At 48.2% G+C, this 22,871-nt stretch overlaps 1 protein-coding gene across 1 annotated transcript; it reads left to right on the top strand.

Moving 5' to 3' along the window:
• The first annotated feature begins 1,554 nt into the window (after positions 1-1,554).
• SPINT1 (serine peptidase inhibitor, Kunitz type 1) lies at positions 1,555-20,240 on the top strand. The gene is made up of 11 exons (XM_040068150.2): positions 1,555-1,747; positions 1,989-2,457; positions 9,964-10,115; positions 11,413-11,551; positions 12,641-12,811; positions 13,498-13,524; positions 14,439-14,564; positions 15,475-15,525; positions 16,317-16,487; positions 17,159-17,215; positions 18,279-20,240. Exons 2-11 carry the CDS (start codon positions 2,028-2,030, stop codon positions 18,473-18,475), a joined length of 1,521 nt encoding a protein of 506 aa, XP_039924084.1. The 5' UTR covers positions 1,555-1,747; positions 1,989-2,027; the 3' UTR covers positions 18,476-20,240.
• Positions 20,241-22,871: the final 2,631 nt, after the last annotated feature.

The raw sequence follows: 22,871 nt of genomic DNA, 5'->3' as shown, positions 1-22,871 counted from the left end.
AGCAGAGCATCTCAGGCAGTGCAGAAGAGAAGGATACAACACGGTTGCCATTTTTTTCCTGTATATATTTAAATGTATAAATATTTAAAGGTTCAAATATAACAAAACCAGCGAGGCAAGCTCCTCCTTTACTGCTTGCATGGTCTGCAGGCAGGTCCAAAAGACCTAGTTTGTAAGTGGAGTGGGAGACACCCATGCTTCTTCTCACAGAGATTCATAAAGCCAATGAGGAAAGCAAACATCTCTTTGTTCTGCAGGTATACATGTTTTCACCTATCAGTTTTCAAGGGGTTTTTTTTGGTTTTTTTTTTAATACCTCACATATCAGTTTTCAAGGGTTTTTTTTAAATACCTCACCACTGCCAGATAGAAGCAATTCCCTTTTCCCAACAGATATTAGTACTATACAAATGTCAACATCAGGCCATAGAAAGTCATGAAAGGTGTGGAAAAATTATATTCCCACAATATTATCTTCTGGTGGTGCTTGTGACTGCCAGGAGGCAGCAAACACGTCTCTGAGGAGTCTCAAGAAATCCTGTGAGGATACACAAGGCTGGATCTGAGGTACAGAAAGAAACAGCAAGAATTGAAATGTTGGACACCAGAATGGTCTCCCAAACCACAGTCACCTGCTGTTTGATACGTAGCTGCTGCTTACCATCTCTTTCCAAAGACATACCATGAAATACCATCTCAGATTTGCTGTTGTTATTTTAAGTGATGAAATATTTCATTATAAATAAAGTCAAAGCAAATTACCAACGCTCCCAGCTTTCCTAAGGACAATGACAGAGGGATAAGAGCAGTTTGCGCAGGGGTTTTGGGACTGTTTACAGACAGAGGGGGTGGATGACCCAGGTGTATATGTGTTGAACAGAGGAATTTGATCATGGATCTGTAAGTAGGAACACAAAGGGGGAAAACACAGGGACAGGCAACCTTTGCTTTCCTGTGGCCCCAAACAGTACCGTCCCGCAAGGATATTACAATTCGACTACAGCTAACCTATGCGAGATTAAGAACAATGAAATGCTGCTCGTGAGGAGGAGGTGATTACTTAAAATTTTCACTGCCGTGGTAGCAGGGGTCCTGCCTCTCAGGCAGCCTCCAAGTATGATCCCAAGGGCTTTCACAGGAAAAAAAGAAAAAAAAATATATATACACATATATATATATATAGTGTTCCAAAAGCAGGGAATTTAATATTTTGGGATGCCTGCACTGAGCACAAACCCTCTTGCAGCACCAACGGCGGAGGGCACAGCAGACAGGCTGCAAGGCTGACTCATTTGGGTTAGCGAGACACGGGCTAATTGATGCTCCGTGCCGGTGACCACAGCGGAGCACAAGGGCCACCGCCACAGGACACAGCTCGCCTGCTTCTCGGCTTTCGGTTCCTGTGGCGCATCCTTAGCACGGGGACACAGCCAGCACCCAGAGCAGGTGGGATGCTCCTCCGGAGCGGCGGCCCTCGCACCAGCCAGAGCGAGAGAACCGCTCCCGGCCCCCCTCCAAAGGGAGCAGAGATCCTATCAGTTTGTCTCTCCTCCCCTTCCTCTTACGCAACTCAGCATGCAAGGGAGTGACTTGATTTCTACCCCCCCTCCACTCTCTCAGGGAGTTGGTTTTCACTTCCTGTGCCGGCCGAGCCTTTGTCTCGGCTGGGCGCCGCTGAGGGCTGAAGGCAGAGCGGGGCGCCGGGGACACCCCGCTCCCAGCAGCAGCTTGGGCCGGGAGCGCCCAGGTGGGGGCCGGGAGCGCCCGGGTGGGGGCCGGGAGCGCCCGGGTGGGGGCCGGGAGCGCCCGGGTGGGGGCCGGGAGCCCATGTCCGGGGCTCCGGGGCAGGGCCAGGGGACACAGCTACCTCGGGGCGAGCCGCAGCCCAGAGCGCAGCCTCGGCCGTGCTCCGGCTGCCTCTCGCCCCGGGTTGGCGTGCGCTTGGACGCCGTCCCTCTTAGCTTCATATGTCTTCTCCCTTCCTTTAGGAAAGGCTTGACGTCTCAAGCGGGAATCGGGGCGCCAAGATGGCCAGAAGGTGTCCGGGTCCGTGGTTTGTGCCCTGGGTCTGCTTGGTGCTGGTGCTGGGCTCGGGCGAAGGGCAGAAGGAAAAACCCTTCGGTGAAATGTGCCTGGAGGAGTTTACGGCAGGGCTGCCGGATTGGGTGCTGGACACAGACGCCTCCGTCCAGAATGGAGCCACCTTCTTGTCGTCCCCCATGGTGCATCGGAGCCGGGACTGCATGAGAGCCTGCTGTAAGGACCCCGCCTGTAACCTGGCTCTCGTGGAGCAGCGCCCGGGCTCGGAGGAAGACCACATCCAGGGCTGCTTTCTCCTCAATTGCCTCTATGAGAAGACTTTCGTCTGCAGGTTTGCCAGGAAGATCGGCTTTCTCAACTTCTTGAAGAAGGACGTGTACGATTCCTACCTGGCGATGCAGAATCACAGACCTAGTGGTAAGGTGCCCCTAATGGATCCCTGCAAACCGGGTCTGGAAGAGCGTTTGTGGTTATTCGGTGCCAGCTCCTCTGGCCGTCATTTGGGCAGCAGTGCTGCCGAACGCTCGGGGTGGAGCGATGCTAAAGACAGTGTTTCTGTGTTTTCTTCTGCCACGAAGGTTTTCCCAAACCCCATACTCATTTTTAGGATCCGTGCCTCAGTTTACCTGCTACTAAATGAATAGGGAATCTATCTTTAACCTGTTTGAGGCAGGTGGAGTTTGTGATTACCAAAGTCAGAGTTTTTGCTGCTTGACAATGTAGAGAAAAAGGTATTATTTTTCTTCTCCCTTCCCCAGGGCCTTTGAGGTTGAAAAGTGAAATCCTCTAAAAATCTACACATCACCAGGTTTTAAAGGGCTGCATTAATCTCTTAATGGCTCGGGCTGGAGGCAGGATGCAATCCACCTACCTTTATTTAGCAGCAGCCTGGATGGTGAGGTGTGTCAGTATTGCTCTGCTTGTTGGGGCTGGTCACTGCTGCTGGGGAGGCTGGTTATAAAATTTCCCCTTCGGAGGTGGGTTTCTCCTCCCCAGTCCCCATTTCCCTGCTCTAAAAGATTGCACCTGGACACAGAGAGCCGGGTGGAAAATGAGCTCAACTGGAGCTGGCCACCTGCCATCTCCAAAGAATTTCAGCGTGCTCAGAAATGCTAAAAACACAGCAGTTCCTCCTTTTGCCCCCTCCTGTGTTTTGGTTGAAGCCTAAGAAGGCTGGCATGTTTCTAACCTGGCTGAGTCTTTGGAAACCATAACAACCATAACCAGTTTATCATTTGTTGATCCCTGGGCAGGGCTGTTTGGGGATATCACTATGGGTAATCCTCCTCACACCCCCTCCCAGCCCACCTGTGGGAAGGAGAGGATCTGTGAGGATGGCAGGGGGAGCATCCAGGTGGGTGCAAGGGCTTGTGAGCTGAATTGATCTCTGGTCTTCTGCTGGGATGTGCCAGCCTGAGGCCTTGTGGGTGCTGGAGGTGGGAAATGGTCCTGAACTCCACAATGTCCACGTCTCCATCCTGAGAAGCAGTGTGAGGGTTTGGAGCAGGGTACGAGTTCTTTGAAGCAGCCCTTGGGTGTTGCTGGTTTGAACAGAACCAGAATGGCAGAAATGGTCCTCTGTCCCTGTTCATGGCTTCCTAATGGATTTTAGGGCCTTTCGATAAAAGTGTCTCACTGTTTCAGTTGTTCTCCTGTATCTCCGTTCCAGGCTCAAAATCCTTTTCACGGGAGTTGCAGGGAGGGAGGAACTGAAGGCCACACCACCAAGACTGGAGGTGGCATGCTGGCAGCTGTGTAAACTCCTATATGCTTTGTTGTAGGAGGAAAAGGGAATGCATCATCTCCAGTACATCCTGATTTCATAAGATTAGATTAAAATACAATGTACTGTTGAGTAATTCAGCCTCTTTACCTCTGTGGAGCAGTGCCTTATACAAGAAGACTGCAAGCCCCTCGTCCCTTGGCTGGTCCCAGGGTCTGGCATTCCATGTGTGCGGATCTTTAGAAAGCGTCCCAGGGTCACCGACCTCTCTGTGTGACCAGCAGTGACGTGTTTGCTAAGATGTGGCACCGAGCTGCGGCGCCCCAGCCACCAATATGCAGTTGCTGTCTTGCAATCCATCCCTAGTGCTCCTTTCACCGATCCTGGGATGGCTGCGGTAGAGCAGGGAGACCCAGGAGGGCTTATCAGTGAGAAGGGAAACGCACTGCAGAAATGCGGTTCGGGTTACTCTGCCTGGAGGCGGCCGTGCCTCTCCTCTCTCACGTGGGGCTTGTGCCTCGGACTGCCGAGGGTGTAGGACGGGCTGGGTCTCTCCCACAGCCGTGTTTGCCTTCGCAGGGTGCTGTGTGCCTGGCAGGTCTCCAGCTGTAGTGGCAGCCGCTGGGCAGCTCACTGCTGTGTGTCTGGATCAGGCTGCGATGTTTGTGCCGTGCTTCCATGGGAAATGCGTTCCCCTTCTCTCTGAAATTTTTCGGCATTGCCTTTGATACAGGAAGCTTTCTGAATCACCTTGAATGACACAGGAGGGCTAGCAGAGAAAAGAGTTATCATACTGGAGAAATACCTGAGTCCTCCTCCCCACAGCAGATGATGAGGCGCTTAAGAATGCAAATGTCCGTTTTGATTCAGATACAAATCAAAAAAATCCAAACCAAAACCCCAAGCCCCTCCAGCCATGATGCTGGAATTGGGTCGATGCAGAACCTGTCTGGACAGGAAGGTGGATGCCTGGCTGTCACTGAGGGGGAAAAGGGGAAGGGCACAGTGGGGCAGGTGCAGGAGGCCGGATGAAGGAGCCTCTGGGCACTGAGCGTGTTCACCTGGCAGCATAAGGAAGCTTTACAGCATTTTTTCTTTGGGACCTTTTAGGGATGCCCGAAGAGGCCAGGTGAAACAAGTGTTAAAAGGAAGCTGTTTACGGCATGTCACCTCTTCCTCCCAAAATCTTGGCCCATGTTTTGGACCGGAGACAAAACTGTTTCGTTTTCCTGTTTTTGTGCTGTATTACTGCTAAAATGTGAAGTTTTGTGACTACTCTGGATCCCAGATTACTGTCAGCCCCCTGATTCTAGGGGCTCTAAGGGTCTGCAGGAAGCTTATCTGCTGCTTTATCATGCATTCCTTTCCTGTATGTGCTGCTGTCAGGTGGCCTAGGAGCTTTTACCTGTATCACTCTTCCAACACCCTCTGCAATGATAAGAATTAAATGCATGTTTTTTCTAGTGAATAATGAAATATCCAGTTAGTGATCCCAGTGGGTGACATTAAACAAAAAAGTCACACGTTATAAGAACCACACTACTCCTGCTACTGCAGGGAGCAGGCCTGTTAAGAGGTTTATATATGTTTAGGAGGAGACTAGGTAACACTTGAAAGAGAGCACACAGTTGAATGGACAAATTTAGTCTTGGAATGTTTCTGGAGCCTGATGGAGGTAGCTGAAAGCTGGGAGAGCGTATTCTTGCAGTGCTCTTGCTCTTGTTCAAACATCCACAGTGGGGCTGTTGGCAACTGACCACAGGGACGGGGGTAGCTGCTCTAACCCACTGTGGCCACTCTTACAGTGTTATGACTTCAGAAAAACCTGTGGGTACAGGCAACAATGCATACAGCTGAAATCTGGGTTCTGCACATCTTCTGAATATATTTTCAGTATTTTGCAGAACAAGAGCTTCTGAGTTCTTCGTAAGGTGGTGATGACAGCTTGGCTCTGTCTCTTGCCTGCTTCAGCTAACGTACAGCCTGAAGTCTCTGATGTTATTGTTAAAAGGCATGATCTTCTTAAATGATTCCTCAGCCTGAACTTTGGTGCGAGTTTTCTGCCTGGCTCATCGGGGAGGGGCAGGCTCACCATGCACTTTATTGGTTATAATGGAGCCCAGTGTTTAAGTAACTAGCCCAGCTTATTCTGGTCTAGGCAAACCAGTTTTGGGTGTGAAACTGGAAAATAACCTCCCTGAACCTTTGTCCATTTCTTGAACTGAACCTTTTGTGGTTGTTGTGAAATGCTCAATGCAGTGACACTCTCCTCCTCCGATTGAATCCAGGGCTTGTGAGTGGGAGACAGGAAGTGCTTGGGAACCGCAGGGTCCTGATCAGATATGTCTGCTCCTGCCTCACCATGGAGGGAGATTTGCAGGCTAGAACTTTGGTAATGCATTCCAAAAGGAGAGCTCCCCAAGAGTGAAGCTCATCCCTCCTCAAATGTTTGGTCCCATGCTGGTCTCCATTCTGTGGGTGACTAAAATGGGCAGCACTGGTATCATAGCTGGGGCTGGGGCAGGTCCTGCTTTGGCTGCTGCTGTTGAGCCCTGGGCCAGCTGCTCATCCTTCAGCTCAGGCCAGGAGACAGGAAGTTGCACAGTCAGTACCCATAGCACAGATTCAGAGGCTAATATGTACTAGAAAGGTCCTGGAAGGCCAGCTGGTCCAGTTCCCTGCTCAGAGTGGGTGATGGGGGCTTCCACTCCATTTGCTGTGAAATCATTGTCACACAGCATTTAGTGCAGTGGCTACATCATGTCCTATCTCCAGAACTCCAGTCTCCTCAAGAGACTGAGGTACAAACCAGTCTTTGCTAAAATGGCATAAACACCTGTGGGAGAGTCTTTCTCTCTGCCTGCTAAAGCAAATAGGTTTCCCACACTCTGAGGAAGGATGGAGGGAACCTTGTGGCAGCAGCATCTTAGTTACTCTGAAGATATAATCCATTCAGTTGTACTGCATTGTTTTAGAAAGGTTAAGTTGACCTGCTGTGTGCACCTCTTACAAACCACTACAAAAACCTCTAGAAACTAATGCTGAGAGCTGCTTGGCTGTGCATGAGTTGTTAGAAAACTGCTTTATCATGACTGTGTTTGCTGTTCAGCCAGGATGAAGCCCTAAAGCAAGAGCCTGTATTTCTCTTTCTTCAGGCACTGCATTGTGTTGCCTTGTTTCCTTCTCTCTTTCCACCTCAGACAAATTAATACTGTGGCAGCATCCTTCATTACCCCTGCCCATGGAAATGGAGAGTTTTCTAGTGTGGATGGGTGAGGAGCCTGTTCACCTTTGAATTACTTCCCTGGAAGCAATACAGGAGCAGAACTTTGGCATTTGTGGGAAGAGCCACGCTGCTTGCCCACCTGCTTTTGCAGCAGACAGGCTCCACTGGCTTCTGACAACACTGGAAATCTCCAAGGTCCTCTGTCTCATGGATGCTGGAATTTGGGTCGCCCCTGTCTCTGCTCCTGGCCTGGTCAGTGGCTTTGAGCAGTGGCTTCTGTCCCTGGTGAGGTCTTTCCCTTCCTGGTGCCTCAGTGGCCCCAGGGAAAGCCACTTGTCTTGTTTGCAAGTTGCTCTTGGAAAGGCAGTCAGCAGTGGGCTGTAAGGACCCCTCAGTCACCATGAGAAAGCTTTCCAGCCCTTTCTGGTGACAACCTCAAATCATTCTGAGGAGGTATTTTTAAGCATTGCTTTGCAGTCAAAAAGCTCAGCTTTTTGAGTTCTGAGTACACTCAGCTACTCGGGATGTATCTGCATGAGTTCTGGAATAAAGGAAATCTGGTTTTCTGTAGGTCTCAAGGGCAAAACCTGATATCTGAGTTCCATAAGAGAAAAACCCTCCAAAATGTGAGCTTTGCAAGTACATTCTGCCATGGGATTTCAATGGTGCCTGCAGGTTTGCAGAGCAAGGTCCATAGTGGGGTCTTTCCCCCCACTTAGATGCTTACTTTTGAAGCCCTTGTAGAGATGTATTATCTTTTAAATTCCTGTTCCCCCATCAATTTTGGTTCAAGTCAACTCATTAGAGGTGAAGCCAGACAAGCCACTGACTGCATGAGCTTTTAAACAAGAAGAATTTTTTTAAAAAGCAAATATCAGGGTCTCAGGCATGAATACAGTGCGAGTAATAAAACTTTTTAAAGCAATTTGAATTTCCTCTATTCAGGATTTCCTCTGGAATCATAAAGATGTGTTATATAAATGGGAGTGGAAATTGTCGCTTATGATGTGACTCCAGAAGTATGCTTCACAGTAAAGAGCATGCCACAGACAGCATCATAAAGCTTTAACCTCCCTGTTAATTACAGAGTTTTACAGCAGAAACTTTCCATGGTCGAAAGAGCATTATAGCAATGGTAACTTTCATTTTTCCTACAGACTTTCAGAACAAAACAGAGTGGAGTCTCCATTTTACGAGCAGTTTGCTGAGTGCTCACTCTGGCTTAGTCAGCACTTGGTTCTGAAACTCAGGTGGAAAACAGCCACATTGCCAGGGAAGGCTTCCTACAGTCAGTGTGCCAGAAATACTCCAAAGTCACTGAACTTTCAGGTATCCTAAGGGGAAAAGGGTAGACTTAAAAAACGAGTCCTTAATTTCTAATGAGCATTACGCCTTGGCAGTCAGCACAAATAAAGAAGTACCCTTGACTCTTCTTCTGGACGTGAGGAGAATCAGTGAATTTTGCCAACCAGAGATGGGAACTGGAGAAGTTGCTAACCCATTGAATAGGACTGAACTTTTACTTGATCATGCAACCCCACAAACCAAAGTAATTGGGTGTTTGGCCTGTAATTTTTTGTTTAAAGTGTGCTTGCTTAAAAATGTCAAGGAAAAACACGATTTGGAGTCACAAGTTAGAGGATCAGCCTCTGTGCTGTTGAAAAACTGGTCTTTTTCTTGTGCAATTGCACCCACCTACTGAGTTCACCCTGGCAGGACAGTGGCAGGGAGTAGGCTGCCTTTCTTCCTGCCAGGCTCCTGGTGTTTGCCTGGCAGGAATGGCAGGAATGTGTCCCCTTTCCAGAGCTTGCAGTGGTGTGTACAAGGTGACAAAAGAACTAAGTGGCCTGTTTTAATGTCAGCTTTGTTTGTACATATGCCTTGTGTTAAGTGTGCCCTTCAGTAGACTGCAAGAGTCAGCAGCTGGGATCTGTACTCAGATACACAGGGTTCAAACAGGAAATTAGGAGCAAGTCTGCAACAGTGAAAATAATCAGCTGATGGAGTAATTTTCTAAGGGGTTTGGACACTAATCCTCTCCTTCGGTCACAGTCGATATAACAGTGTAATGGCAGAGTGATTTCTATCTAGCTTGTAAATGGTGGTTGGTGCCTTTACAAAAGACTCAGGTTAAGCTGGAACATTGAGTCTTGGACTTGGTACAGGTGCTACCAGGTGGAGTTTTACAGGCTGGGCTATGCACAAAGCCTGCGATCAGAGATGTTCAGGCCAAAAGGAGTTATGAGTCAGGCTCAGTGGTGTCATTGTATAGGCTGTTCTTGCTGGCACGGATCAATTTTCATCTCTTGGACTTACAGTCTGGAAAAACATTTAATAGATTGTGGAAGTTGCTGGTAAGCTAACCTGTGGAACGGTACAAAAATGACAATCTCATGAATGGTGTTTTTGTGCTGTTTTAAAGGCATGTGTGTCAGTGAGTGGGGTGGAAGATGGGCTAGAAGAGAAATATTTCCCATCCACGTCCCACATTGTGTAGCTCTGGCTAAATACACTAACATGGTGCTTAGAGGTAGTGGTAGGAATGATGAGAGTCTGTTCCACATTCTTCAACACCCACATCAGGCCGTCTCCCTAAGTGAAGGTGGACGTTGCTCTGTGCTGTTCTGTGAGGATGTGGTCCCACTCTCAGAAGCACAGTGGCTGTAGCCACAGGGCCACCCTCTTATGGTGGTTCCTGTGGACAGAAGCGCCCAGGGAGCCAACTGGCTCTAAGAGACTGCCATAGTGGATTGTGGACTTAATGTATTAGTGAGGGCAGTAACAATGGTACTGGTTGCCTGTTGCTTGCTCAGGCTGCAAGGAGCACAGCTGTATAAAAGTGTTTTCCTTTCAGCAGTTGAAGTCTGGATTGATTTAGCCTGGAAGAATCCCTTTCCCTTGTCTTCCTGTGATGGAGACAAGGACTGGACCCTTCAGCCTCTTACCCAAGCCTTGCTCTACATTTCTTCTGCAGATGACCGCCCTCCAATAGCCCGTGCTGTCAAGGACATGAGGGTACAGCCGGGGGAGCCCGTGATGCTGAGAGGCACAGAGAGCACGGATGACCACGGGATAGTCAGCTATGAATGGAAACAGATCCTTGGCGACCCCTCTGTGGAGATGAAGGTAGGGAGCTGCAGGGAATAAGCGACTTGCTCAGTGGCACTGTGGTCTGCACTAGGTTGGTCAGTCAGAGCCCGGACTCAAAGGTCACCTTGTCCTTCCCTCTTCAAGCCAGTCCATCCAGGAGCCTGTTCCCAAAAACTGTGGAGCACTCCTTGCGGTTGCCCTCCCTCTCTTACACGCTACTTGGAAGTGTCATTTTTTGCCTCATTAGGTCTCCCTGCACAGGATGCTGTCACAAGCCTTCCTGAGCAACACCTGACCTGCCTGGGTGGGAGCAGCTGAGAGGGCAGAGCTTCCATGCAAGAGCTGCCCCTGGTCCCATGATCCTATAGTTCAGTGAAGGGCCTTCTCTTCGTTTTACCGTTCACTTCAGTGCATTTCCTCTTCTGTCTCTGAACAATACATTGTCAGGCCCTGCTTTCTGTTCTGGGGCTTTTCCTGGACTTTGCCTCTCTTTAAAGCATTAACTTCTTCCTCCTATTTTATCTGAGCTGGAGCAGAACTCATGACTCCTGTTTGGATCCAAAATTTCTGGGGTGTGAACGCTGCCTATTTGCTTGATGTTTAAAGTGAAATTGTGGCTTTAGAATGGCAAATTATTTCTTTTAAACTTTTGCAAAATGCTTTGGAAAGCCTTGGAGTTGATAAAGAGTTCTTGGGGCACCTTTTGGAAGAATTAGCAAATGAGTACATCAGGCCTTTGCCCTAGCCCAACCAAAGCAAATTCTGTGGAGGGGGGCAGGTCCCCTGATATTATGCTGGTTTAACTACATAAAAATTATATATGGAAAGGCTGTATTCTTTAGCAACCTAATCAAAACCAGAAATAGCATGGAAATGAAGGTCCAGTTCTGTTGTAAATATAGAAGAAAAGTTTGTGTCAATAATATTGTAGCTTTTTCTTCTGACAATTAAATTAAACAGCTACCTTATTCCCTGTGTACTAAGTAAATGATTCATAATAGGTTTTAAGTTTTAAAAAGTGAAGTAAAAGTACAGGTATTTCTGTCCTCTCCAGAAGAGTTTTATTTTCCCTTGTGCTTTCACAATGCCCCAAAACATGGAATATCTAATTGTGCTTGTGGTACTTGTTCTCTCTCTATTCCAGCTGGGTACCAGTCCATGGGTTTGGGGCGATTGTCTAGCACTGAGACATTTTTCATGCCAGAAATCTGCTTGGAGGTTTTCATCCAAGTTCCTTTCTCCCTAATGCAGGAACATGGACCTTGCATAGCTTCTGTCACTCCTTCCTTAGAAGTACTTTTCTCCTACATAAGCCTTTCTTTTGCATTCTCAGAAGCACGAAGAAGATCAGGTAGAAATCTCCAACCTCCAGGTGGGGACTTACGTCTTCCAGCTCACCGTCACGGACACTGCGCAACAGCAGGACTTCACCAACATCACCATCGTGGTGTTGAGCTCTGAGCAGACAGAAGGTGAGCCTGAGCCCACACCTATCTACCTGGAGTGCCTGGGTGCTGCCCTAGCATTGTTGGTGCTCTTCTCAGAGGGGTAGATGGGAGAAGAGCACAACCGAGAGCCTGGACTTGCAGGTCAGCTTTTCCCAGTAATAGCCTGCACCAATAGTGAGAGGTCTCTGCATTCATAGTGATCTATTTTGGGGTTTTCACATACCCTTGCAGGAGATGGTGCCTGCAATAACCCCATCTGCTTTGCCTGTCACTGCTCACTGCTGGGTGACACCAGAGTGGATGAAGCTTGCAACTGACATTGCAAAGCAGGAGAATGTGAAAGGTCTGGGTGACTCTGTGGTTTTGTGGTGAAGGCCCTTAGGTTGCAGGGTAGGTGGAGTCATCTGCAAGACATTGTGTATCCCTGGATTTTTTTTTTTTTTTTTTCTTTAATGGCTTTGTTTAATGATGAAAATGTTCAGCATTACTAGTATATTAGGAGTAAGGAGTTTTTGGACAAAAGGTTGACTAGTAGCTCAGCAGGGGATGTCTTCTCCTGCCTCAGGTACTGTAAAAATATAAGAGCAGCCATGTCAAGTGATGCTGAAGGTCTGACCAAACTCCAGTACACTGCATTCAACAGGGTGCAGAGTTGGTACTTTGGAAAGAGTGCAAGAACATGACATGCTATCAGTAAATCTCTACTATGCTTGACTGATCCCCAAGGGTTTTGTAGCTGGGAGGATTTTTTTAAGCAGAAGATGGTGTCTTTGTGTTTAATAACCATGTATGAATCCCTTTTTGACTTCATGTATTCTTTGAAAAGCAGCAACCTCTGAAGCAAGGAGTTTCACAGCTTAACGATGTGCTGTGTGGAGACGCAGCTCATTTTGTCTTATGGATGTGGCACCTTCTAATTTGGTTTTGTGACCTTCCCTTTCATATAAAAAAATTCATTCTGTGATTTCCTACTCTCCTTCTCCATGGTCAAGATTCTGTAAACCTTTCAGACATGTCCTTTGGAAGATTTTGTTTATCTTCACATACACAAAACAGAAAGTCTTCCAAAGGACTTACCTAACCCAGACACCTTTCTGTTAACTTTCTTGATAGAGCATTGTTTGACTCCAAAGAAGGTGGGTTGGTGTCGGGGATCTTTTCCACGCTGGTTTTACAACCCAAGCCTTCAGCAGTGTGAGGAGTTCATTTTTGGTGGCTGCAAGCCCAACAAGAATAACTACTTACGGGAAGAGGAATGTGAACTGGCCTGCAAGAATGTCAGAGGTGAGTTCTTCAGAAATGCAGCCCCCTCTTTCTCATAGGATTGGGATGCCCCTGTGGACAAGTACTGCAGCCTCTTGGCTGACACCTAGTTAGAGCCCAGTAAGCTGAGGAGACTGGGATAATTATGGATGGGCAGTCATTGTCTTAAGCTGCCAACGTATTTGACCCAGCTCCTAAAGCACTGGACAGTATTCCTTGTTTTCCTCTGGCTGCAGAAGCCCTCACCAAATCTTTGTGTTGCTTCTGAAACTTAAATTCAGAGAGCAGCATTGTGCAGTTGGGGGCTGGAAGTGCTTCACTCCCAAAATGAAATTATTCTCCTTCCTTGGCACCCTCAAGCCACTGAGAACAATTTAGTGCTGATCAGATAAATGGACTGAGCTTCTGCCAGGCCCATTGCAGTGCACAGCTTAAGGAGGTTAAAGCTTTGGAAAAGAGAGACAATTTGGAAATAGTGTAGCTTGTGGTGGGAGGTTCCCCTGTGCTCCTCCAGGCCTGCCTCATGTGGGTACAACTCATCTGGATCTCTGAGTGGTGGGCATCCATATTCCACCTCTGTCATCCAGGGCCTCCTTCCAGGAAATACACTCTTCTCATGTGCTACATGAAGGCAATACAAACCTGATCTTAAGCTGATAAAATGCTGTGGTGGTAAATCTATTTTATTTTTCCCCTTGTCTCTTCAGGTTCTGTTGGTGGGCGACATCAGCCGGGTGAGTCTCCCATAGGACAGTGTAATCCTACTGAAAGCTTGGGCTGAGTGTCTCATGTCCATTCCTGTGGCTTTTGATAAGGACTCAGTGTTGAAAGTGAGGCACTGGAGACTAATTTCTTTACTAAGCCTTTCACTTTCATGTCATAGGATAATTTAGGTTGGGGATTACCTCTAGAGGTCATCTGATCCAACCCACTACTGAAAGCTGGTCCAGCTTTGAGTCACACTAGGTTGCTCAGCACTGTATCCAGTTCAGTTTTGGGTATCCCTGAAAATGGAGATTTTACACCTTGTGTGGTCAAACTGTGCCAGTGTTTGATGACCCTCATTATAATTTTTTCCCCTTATATTGAATTGCTTTTCCTTGTTGCAACTCCTGTCTTTTGCTGCTCTTCCTATTACAAAATGAATGTCTCTTCTATAATCTCTGTGTTCTCATGCTAGGTCTTGTGCTCCAGGCTCTTGCTGAGATTTACCCTAGTATGTCTTATGTTTTTTGTCACTGGGGAGCTCAGAATTGGGCACAGTACTCAGCACTTGGGATCGCCTCTAGAGCACAGAGGTTTGAAGCTCTTGCAGCCCAGTGTGCAGGTTTCAGTTTGGCTTTCCAAATTTAATCCCCCATGCTTGGGCAATGTTTCCATATTCTTCCTGAGAAGCTCATTCTTGCTTCCACCTGCTATGTACTTCTTTCTGAGAGGAAACATGGCTGTTTCCAGAGCAATGTTTCATTTATAAACCGGACTTTTTGTGGGGTTTTTTGAGTCTAGGGTGGCACTGAGGAGAGACCTTTACCAATCTGTCTTGTTTCTTGTTTGCCAGCCCTATCAGCAGCTTTTAAATCCTTGGTAAAGAACCTGGCAGGGAGAAACAATGAATTTTAATGAGCTATCTGAACTGTTTCTGATGCAGTATGCAATGGGAACTGTCAGGCCCCCTTCTTCAGATGCAAGGATGGTTGCTGCATTGATGCCTATCTGGAGTGCGATGAAACTCCCGACTGTGCTGATGAATCGGATGAGATGTATTGTGAACAATGTAAGTACTTTAAGTTCTAGCTCAGACAACTTCGCTTTATCATCTGCCCAGCAACGGGTCCAATGTAACTTACAGGTGCTGAGTCAATACTCTTTGGTGTTTTCTCTTCTTATCTCCTGACCCCGCATTATCTCTTTCCACAGTGTTACGTTTGCAGGTTCTGCCATTTCCTGTACCTCTGCTGACTGCGAGAGATGACCTTCCTTCTGTGATGTTTCCTGCCTCTTAAATACGCTTTGACCCTCTTCTCTGCACCTATCTGTAAGACTTCAGGCCCGTCTTTCCATCCCCTTGCAATATTTTCCTCACTGAATCACCTCACCTGCTCTCTTAGAGTTGAGAATTGGGGAAGGAAACCACTGTTTCTCCAAGTCTGTCCAGTGGCACAGTCCCCTTAATATCCTCTTATGCTAATGTAAATGCACAGTGGTGAGATGCCCAAATCCACCCTATCTCCTCCCTTCTTCCATCCCACCTCACCTCTTCTGAATTCCCATAATCTCTTTCCTATGTGTGGGTGTTTTGTTGCCTTTTTAGATTTGCAAGCCTATGATTCATCTCTCTTGCCCTCTCTTATATTCTGCCTTAGTGCTCTTTTATATTTCTTAAAACCTGGAGTAACTTTTCCCATACTTCTTGATGGAAAACAAAAATAAGAAAGCACCCTTTGTTTTCCTTAGTTTTGTGTGGATTGGAAATTGGGAAGAGTTTCTTGTTACTACATTTTATTTTTCTCATGTTCTTCTCATAGTTTTGAGATACGTGAGAATATCAAATGATACCTCCCTTCCTCTGGCTTGTGATAGCAAAGGAATGTGCAGGAAAGCCCTGTCTGCCCATGTCTGCATGGACAAAGGCATTTCTTTTCAACTGGTGGGAGAAGTTTTAACATGAAACATTTCCCTTGCAGATGCTCGTGAGTTCAATAGACTGCAGAAAATCAATATCACACATAAGCAAGGTATGTACCAGGCAGAGCATCTAGCCTGACCTCTGCCAGCTTTTGGTTTTTTCTTCAGTTTGTTGTTCCATGGTAAAACTGCTTCCCTCTATAAATCCAAAACCAGGTGTAGCATCTGGATAGTCCCTGTACTGAAAATGAGCAAGGGCCTGTTCTCTTACCTTGAGGACAGCTGTTGACAGCAGGCTTTCACTCTCCTGGCTAAACTTTTTCCATCCAGGTAGGTCTCGTGCATGTTGCTTGCTGGGCACAGTACCTGGCCTGTACCAAACCCTGCAGCATGTTGTTTTTTTGGAAATAGTGCAAACCAAAGCAGCGTGGGGGACACAGCAATGTCTGTGCTCGATCCCATATCTTTGCCTTGTTTGTTAAACTGTAGACAGCGGACCTATCTCTGGGCTAAAAGAGTATATTCCAAGTCACTTAAACACAGCTTGGCTGTAGAGGAGACCGGAGCTCATCTGTGATTTCTGTGCATCCAGGCTCTTCACATTCCCTTCTGCCTCCTAGGAAAAACATGTCATTTCCACAGGGGAGTGTATCCAGGGTTTACCATGACTGCACACTCTGATGTTCCTTTTTCTGCTTGCTAGCCATATTAATGGCACCTGCCAGCTCACCTTAGCATTGCCAATTTGACCAGCTGGCAGCTGAGCAGTGGGGACCTGAGGGTCACTGTTCTGGCTATGGATTTCCTCTGCCATGGTGCTTGTGCTCTTTTGTTGCGAGCAGAAAATTTTGCTGCTCTGGGAAGACACTGCTTGGGCTAAAGCTCTGCCTTGCTTTGCCAGGCCACTGTGTGGACTTGCCTGATAGTGGACAGTGCACCGAGAGCATCCCCCGCTGGTACTATAACCCGTTCTTGGAGAAATGTGACCCCTTCACCTACGGCGGCTGTGGTGGCAACAGCAACAACTTTGAACAGGAGGAGGAGTGTATGAAATCGTGTTCGGGCATCACAAGTAAGCATACATAGTGAGGGCTGGAGTTCTACTGATCAAACTGGGAAAACCACTTCAGATTAAGTTCTGTGGTCCCAAAGAGGCAGTGCCTTGGGAGCTTTCAGTCAGAGCTGCTCTGCTGTCAAACCCTGGCCACGACCCACAGTGTGGCTTATGGGGGATGGTGGATCTGCAGCATCTTTCTGCAATGCAGCCTGTCATTTCACAGAGCTGGAAAGCATTTTGGGTGCTGATGTTGAAAAAGAGACAAAGGAGGATGACAAAACTAACCAGAGATACATCTGCTTTGAAGAGAATCTAACCTCCTAGCTTGGCTCCACGTCTTCCCAAGTGAGAGGGGAGAAATTGAGAAAATCCCCAATGACACATACTAGTCTGAAGTTTTAAACAAAAAAGGGGAAGGGTTACGCTGTACACTTGTATGTATTGCTTTGGAGACCAAGAAGAAGAATTCTGCCAAGCTGTCTCTGTTAAGAGGCAAACTACCTCCCTCAGCCACACTGAGCCTCACAGCCTGCCCTGAGAGCTCAGTACCATGGCTGTCAAGAAGGGATGCTGTGTGCGTTCAGTCACTTCAGAGCACTGGAAATACGCTCCTCAGAAACCTGTCTTATCCCTTGTTCCCGACCTTATTTGTAAAACTTTTTCCCCCCACTGTGTTCCCAATTCAGAAGCAGATGTCATTGGCCGAAGATGGGAATCATTTGAGTCCCAAACTGCTATGTTAAGTGAGTAACAATTTTCCCGACCAATCTTTCTTGTTGCTTTTCCTTGTCCTGAAAAATACATTGTCTTTCCTTGCAAAAGGAGTAGCCTTCTCTCCCACACCCTTTGAAGCTGAGGGAGCAGTGTGGGATTTGTGGGATACTGGCAGTGGCAAGAAGGAGGTGCTTCTAAGCACTGTGCAACTGTGGTCCATTTTTTCCTGTGTCTGTGACTTGGTAGCTCATGCACAGACTCCTGTTTTTCTTTCCATCAACTTGCATGAGTGTTCCACTGTTCAACACTGAAAAAAGGGAAGTAAAGCTCTTCCTAAGGGCCAGTTTCAAATAAGGACTACCAGCTTCTACAAGAAAGAAAGCTCAAGTGGATATGTGAATAATATCAAGTGCTAGACTCTGGGGAAATGTGATGACCCTATACAACCTCTCTGCAACACTAAAAAAGCCCAACGCTATTGAAGTACAAATTCTTTGAAAAAGGTCACATGAAGGTTATTGTTCTTAAATCCTAGAGATTGATTTAATCTTTAAATTCACACCCTCTCTCAAATGCATCATGATTGACTGTCTCCACTGATGATGCAGGGGTTTGGTTGGTTGGAGGACAAGTGCTCACACCATCACCAAGAGTACTTTCCCACAAACTCAGCCTGTCCTCCATAGCTCACTCCCTCAGTGTTGTCCCAGCCAGGAGGTGCCTTCTGTGACCACTCTTTGGTGGCCTCCCTGTTGAGGTATGAGACAGGGCTGCTGTTGCAGAGGGATTTGATATTCCTAGGGTTGTCGAATAGCCAAGCCTGCCAAAGTCACGGAACAGCCTTTAGAGGGCGTGGTGCATCTGGGAAATGATGGGATGTATCATTTGGAAGAGACAGGCCGGCTGTGCCATGCGGTTGCCATCCTTCTTTGCCGCTTGTGCAGTGACCACCCTGCTGACGTGCCAGCTGGTCCCTCTACTCTTTGCCAGCACAATTTCTGCAGCAGCTTTTGTGCTTGCTTTGTCCTGGCCACTCCTGCTGCATCAGAGGTTTTGGAGCATCCCTTCTAACATGTTCACGTGTTCCTGCAGGTGCCTTTGAGGTGGTGATTGCTGTGCTCCTCGGGATCTCCATCATGGTGGTCCTGGTGTTCATTGGCTACTTCTTCCTGAAGAAAAGGAAGAAGAACAGCCGCCGCCGTCAGCCTCCCACTACGACTAACTCAACCCTCTCCACCACAGAGGATACTGAGCATCTGTTCTACAGCAGTACCACCAAACCAGTCTGACCTACAGCCTCTCTCTGCAGCTCAGCACTGGGGCACTCCCCAAAACTTACAGAGTTCTGTTTTTAGACACAGGTGTGTGCCTGAAGGACTCGTTCTCTCTGAAGACATTTGGAGCATCAGGCCAAGATTTAACTGTGATTTGGCAGTACTAGTATTTGTGATTGTCCAGGCTAAATGGCTGCTCTGGAAGTGTGGAACTGGGAGCATTCTGTTGCTCTCTGACATACATCCATTCCTAACCTCAAACAATCCAGTGAAACTTTGAATTACATCTTTCTTCCTGCTCAAAACTGGAGCACAACTTTGCTCAGCTTCCGAAGGAACCTGGAACTGGATCTGTGTAGCATTCATGTTGGTGAATGGTGCAAGTTCACCAGAGCCAGCAATTTGTTTCCAGTGTCACTTTCTGCCACTTAACCTTGTATTTTTGTCCCCTTCTCCCAGTCCTTTGCAAGGTGCCCTGCCTTGCAGCAGTCTACCTGGTCGTGGTGCATCTCTTGATGTCTGTGGGATTCACATAATCTCTCAGACCTGATCCAAGGGCTCTGTGACACTCCAGCAGTTCCTGTTTTCAACATGGACAGAAACAGCAATACCTGTTAAGGTCCCTAGGCTTTGTTTTTTAACAGAAAAGCACACCTAGACTTTTTGCTGGCTGGCTGCTGTGTTTCAGTCTCCAGTGTACAGTACATGTTCACAATTTTTCTCTGTGTGAGTGGCCCTGGTTGCTTTCCCAGTGTTCAGTCTGAACCCAAACACATTGAGAAAATAACTATTTATTCTCACATGAAGTAAATGTCCATGCTTTTCCTGCTGATTGTGCAGGAAAGCTGCAGCTTTGATTTTACTGCATGTTCCTCTGAGCACACAGCCTGACCCGAGTCCCTGGCATCTCCCAGAGCGCAGGAGTGGGCTGGATACCACCAGCTAAGGTCCACAGGCTTCCTTGCTCCTGCTGGCTCATCCCTCCTGGTGCAAGATCAGCCCAGCTCAGCTCCGGGAGGTCCAAAGCTTGTCTCTGGCTCCAAGGTAGCATGTGAAATCCCCACTTTGGCAATGTCCTTGTCCCAGTCCTGGTCCTCTATGTTCCCCTGTTGTTTCTGTGCAATGAGATGCTTCTGAGTTCTGTCCTGCAGCATCTGCTGGTCCAGGCTTGTACCTCAGTGAGCTGAATATTTCTGTTGAGGCAGAAGAAGCTATTTGTGAAGGACCTGAGACACTGCCAGCTGTGGGGCTGGCACCCATCCCTAAACTTCCAGTGCCTGCTGCTCTTGGAAAACTGCTGTGAAGAGAGAGGAAATGGGTGCATCTGTGTGTGTGTGTGTGTGTGTGTGTCTGTGTGTGTAAGAAGCATAAATCTATGTACAGACTTCAGTTTAAATGCTTGGACTCTTTCAGAGCAGAGTGGTTCTGGAATTCTCTGGTGAAGCCATTCCCAGCTCAGGACGTGGCACATGTCCTCTCGAGTGTAGTGGCAGGAGAGCTGCCTCCTTGGGCTAATGCCTGGGCTGAAAGGCAAGAAACTGCTGCCCAGAGTCTGCTGCCTCTTCCCATCACAGGCATCTGCCTCAGCATTCCTGGGTCAGATTTCTCCTTTTCGTGATCTGTCTCATATCATTTCTTCTATCTCTTTGTTTTTCCCACAGCCTGTCATGGCCTATGCAATAAACGTAACGTCTTGAGGGGGGTTTTTTTTGTGTGTTTGTGTGTGTGTGTGTGTGTGTGTGTACTCACTCTGATAATAAAAAGGAGATGTTTGTCTTATCTGGTTTGGGAGTGGTGTCTGAGGAGCAATGACCCGCAGAGGGGGCAGGTACCGTTCCCATGCCTGCTATCTCGCACCCTTTCATCTGCCCCGACTGTGGTATCTCGACTGTGGTATCTCGGGAGTGCTGCTGCAGCGGTGGTCTCATGGTGTGGGGAGGGCTGGAAGCCCAGGATGTAACCTATGTGGATACCTGAAGAGGAAACTACTGCATGAGGTGTTCTGGGAGAAAGATTGTTACCCACTAAGTCACCCAGAGAGCAAGGCAGGGTGTAACCTGAAACTGGGTTCCAGCTGGTCAGACTGGTTTGGGCTTTGGGTCTGAAACCAAAAGTAGACGCTATTTTTCCAAGAGGAGTTGCTCTGTGTCTTCAGGCAGGTGCTCACTCAAGAACTGCGATGTAAAGTCAGCTAAATGTAGCTGGCTAAGTGGCAGGGCTTTGTACGGCAAGCAGGCGGATCTGCCCTGCACCACTGCCCTGGCCACCCTGGCCGGGCCTCCGCACGCTGCTCAAGGCAGGAGCGCCTTCTCCCCGCACTCTGCTCTGGGCTTTGCTCTGTCATCACCTCGCAGCTACACCAGCTCTCCCATCCCACCATCTCCAGCTATTTACAGGTGTGAGTGCAGACATTATCCCTCCTGTCCCCTGAGGCGCTGCTCCAGGAGCAGCTCTGCTGAGCCCAGCTCAGCTCGGCCGAAGGGGTCCCTGCTCCCTGCCGGCGGTAACCCCTGGCCTGGGAGCACCACCTGAAACCGGGGCTGCTTCCCTTGACAGTCTCCAGAGGGAGGCGGGGGCGTGCTTTGCAGTCTGTTTCACTTCCACCACACCTCGGTGTCCCCTGGTGTCGGCACGGCCCTGCTGGAGGCGGCAGGTCCGGCCTGAGCCCTCCCCCGTGCAGATCCTGGCCCGCACCCCCCGAGTCCCACCTGCCTTCAGCCCCTGCACCCCCACCTGACACAAAGGCTCCTGCTTCCCAGGAAGTCTCAGCTCTTGGAAATTTTCAGAGGAGAACAGGAGCCCAGAGTTTGAAACTTGGCAAAATGAGAATCCTACTCCTCAGCAGTGAGGGGAGGCTGCCTCACTGCTCAAGCAAGAGCAATGTTTGGTGACAGCTGAGCTGCCCCATTGCACTGGCTGTGTCGGACAGGGAGCACATCCCCCATGTCCCCCTGATGCCAGGAGCACGCCGCCGTGTGAAGCTGCTGGCTGGTTCAGGGCAGAGCTGCTCCTCCTGGCGTGGAGCTCCTGATGCATTCCCCACAGCTGCTCTGCGGTGCAGGAGGCTCCGAGGCGTGGAGCTGCCCCTCGTCCTTGCAGTGTGCGCAGACAATGCCTTCCCCACCGAGGTCAGTGTTTTTCCAAGGGTTGTTTGCAAGCTTTGAGGAGCCAGGCTCCTGCCAGGCCCCAGGGGCTGCTGCCTCACTGAGGGGAAACTACTGCCCCTTCTCGTTGTCCAGTCTGCCTGTTGGCGGTGTCCACCTCTGCAGGACAACCGCGGAACCTCTTTGCCTTTCCTGACCAGCAAAGCTGCTCAGTCACCTTGCTTCGACTGTCAGGAAGAAGGATTTGCCTGAGCTTTTGTCTGAGATTATCCCAGCAGGCTGGAGGGGACCTCACAGGGTTTGTGTGGCTTACTGGCCTGGACGCAGGACGCATTAGCTTGCAGCTAAACGTCGTGTGTCTCTGGCTTCCCCGCGGCACAATGGCTCTGCAAACAAATGAAGCAGCTGCCCTGATACAACAAGGGATGGCTCCACAGTGGCAGGCCAGAATACTGTTCCATACACAAAAGCCGCAGTGGGGTGAAACTTTCTGATAAGTTACTTTAGCCCTCAGGGCTAATTTATTGCCTAAGGAAGAAATTATTTTGGTTTTGAGACCAATTTGTTCATTCTGGTTAAAAAGAAGAGTTCTAAAGCTGGGGGGAAGAAGGAACAGTTTTGTGTGCAAGTGCTGTATAACGTAAAGACAGATCTTGAATCTCATTTCTGCCCACCTTACTTCAAGCATTAGGAATGACCAGACTTGCTCCTACTGCAGTGTGCTTTGAGCTCCTGAATGGCACATGCAGATTTGAAGTCTAGTTCACCATGTGGTAAGCAAACCTTGCTCACTAAGATAGCACCTGTGTGAGAAATAGCCTGTGAAAACTTCCCAGACAGTCTTTTTTTTCTTTTTTTCTTTTTTTTTTTTTTTTTTTTTTTTTTTTTTTTTTTTTTTTTTTTTTTTTTTTCCCCTCCTTGGAGAAATGGAGAGAGAAATAGGAAATGTTCTCCCTTGGTTATCAAGCACAGAAATGCATGTTACTGTAATAGCTTGTAGTCACAGAGAAATAAAGTCACCTCTAGAAATTCTATCTGCTCTGATCTCTTCTGCAGCACCTAACAGGGCATGGAGGATCCTTTCTGCAAGGAAACCTGGCTGACCAGTAAGTGTTTCCTGGGCAAGGTGCCACATGAGGCGTGACAGAGTTTGTGTGGCCCTCATTCGGTAGCTGCCTCTCCAAGATGTCCTCATCCCCAGCTGTGTCAGTAGTTTTGAAACTAACCATCAGTTCCTGTAACAGCTTTAGAAGATTTTGCAGGGGCCACCCAATGTTTAATTACCATCTTCTCCAAGTTGCCCAGAG

Source organism: Hirundo rustica, chromosome 6 (genome assembly GCF_015227805.2).
Source record: "Hirundo rustica isolate bHirRus1 chromosome 6, bHirRus1.pri.v3, whole genome shotgun sequence".
NCBI lineage: Eukaryota > Metazoa > Chordata > Aves > Passeriformes > Hirundinidae > Hirundo > Hirundo rustica.
Note: the sequence above shows the minus strand (reverse complement) of the source record. Positions and strands in the feature narration are given on the sequence as shown.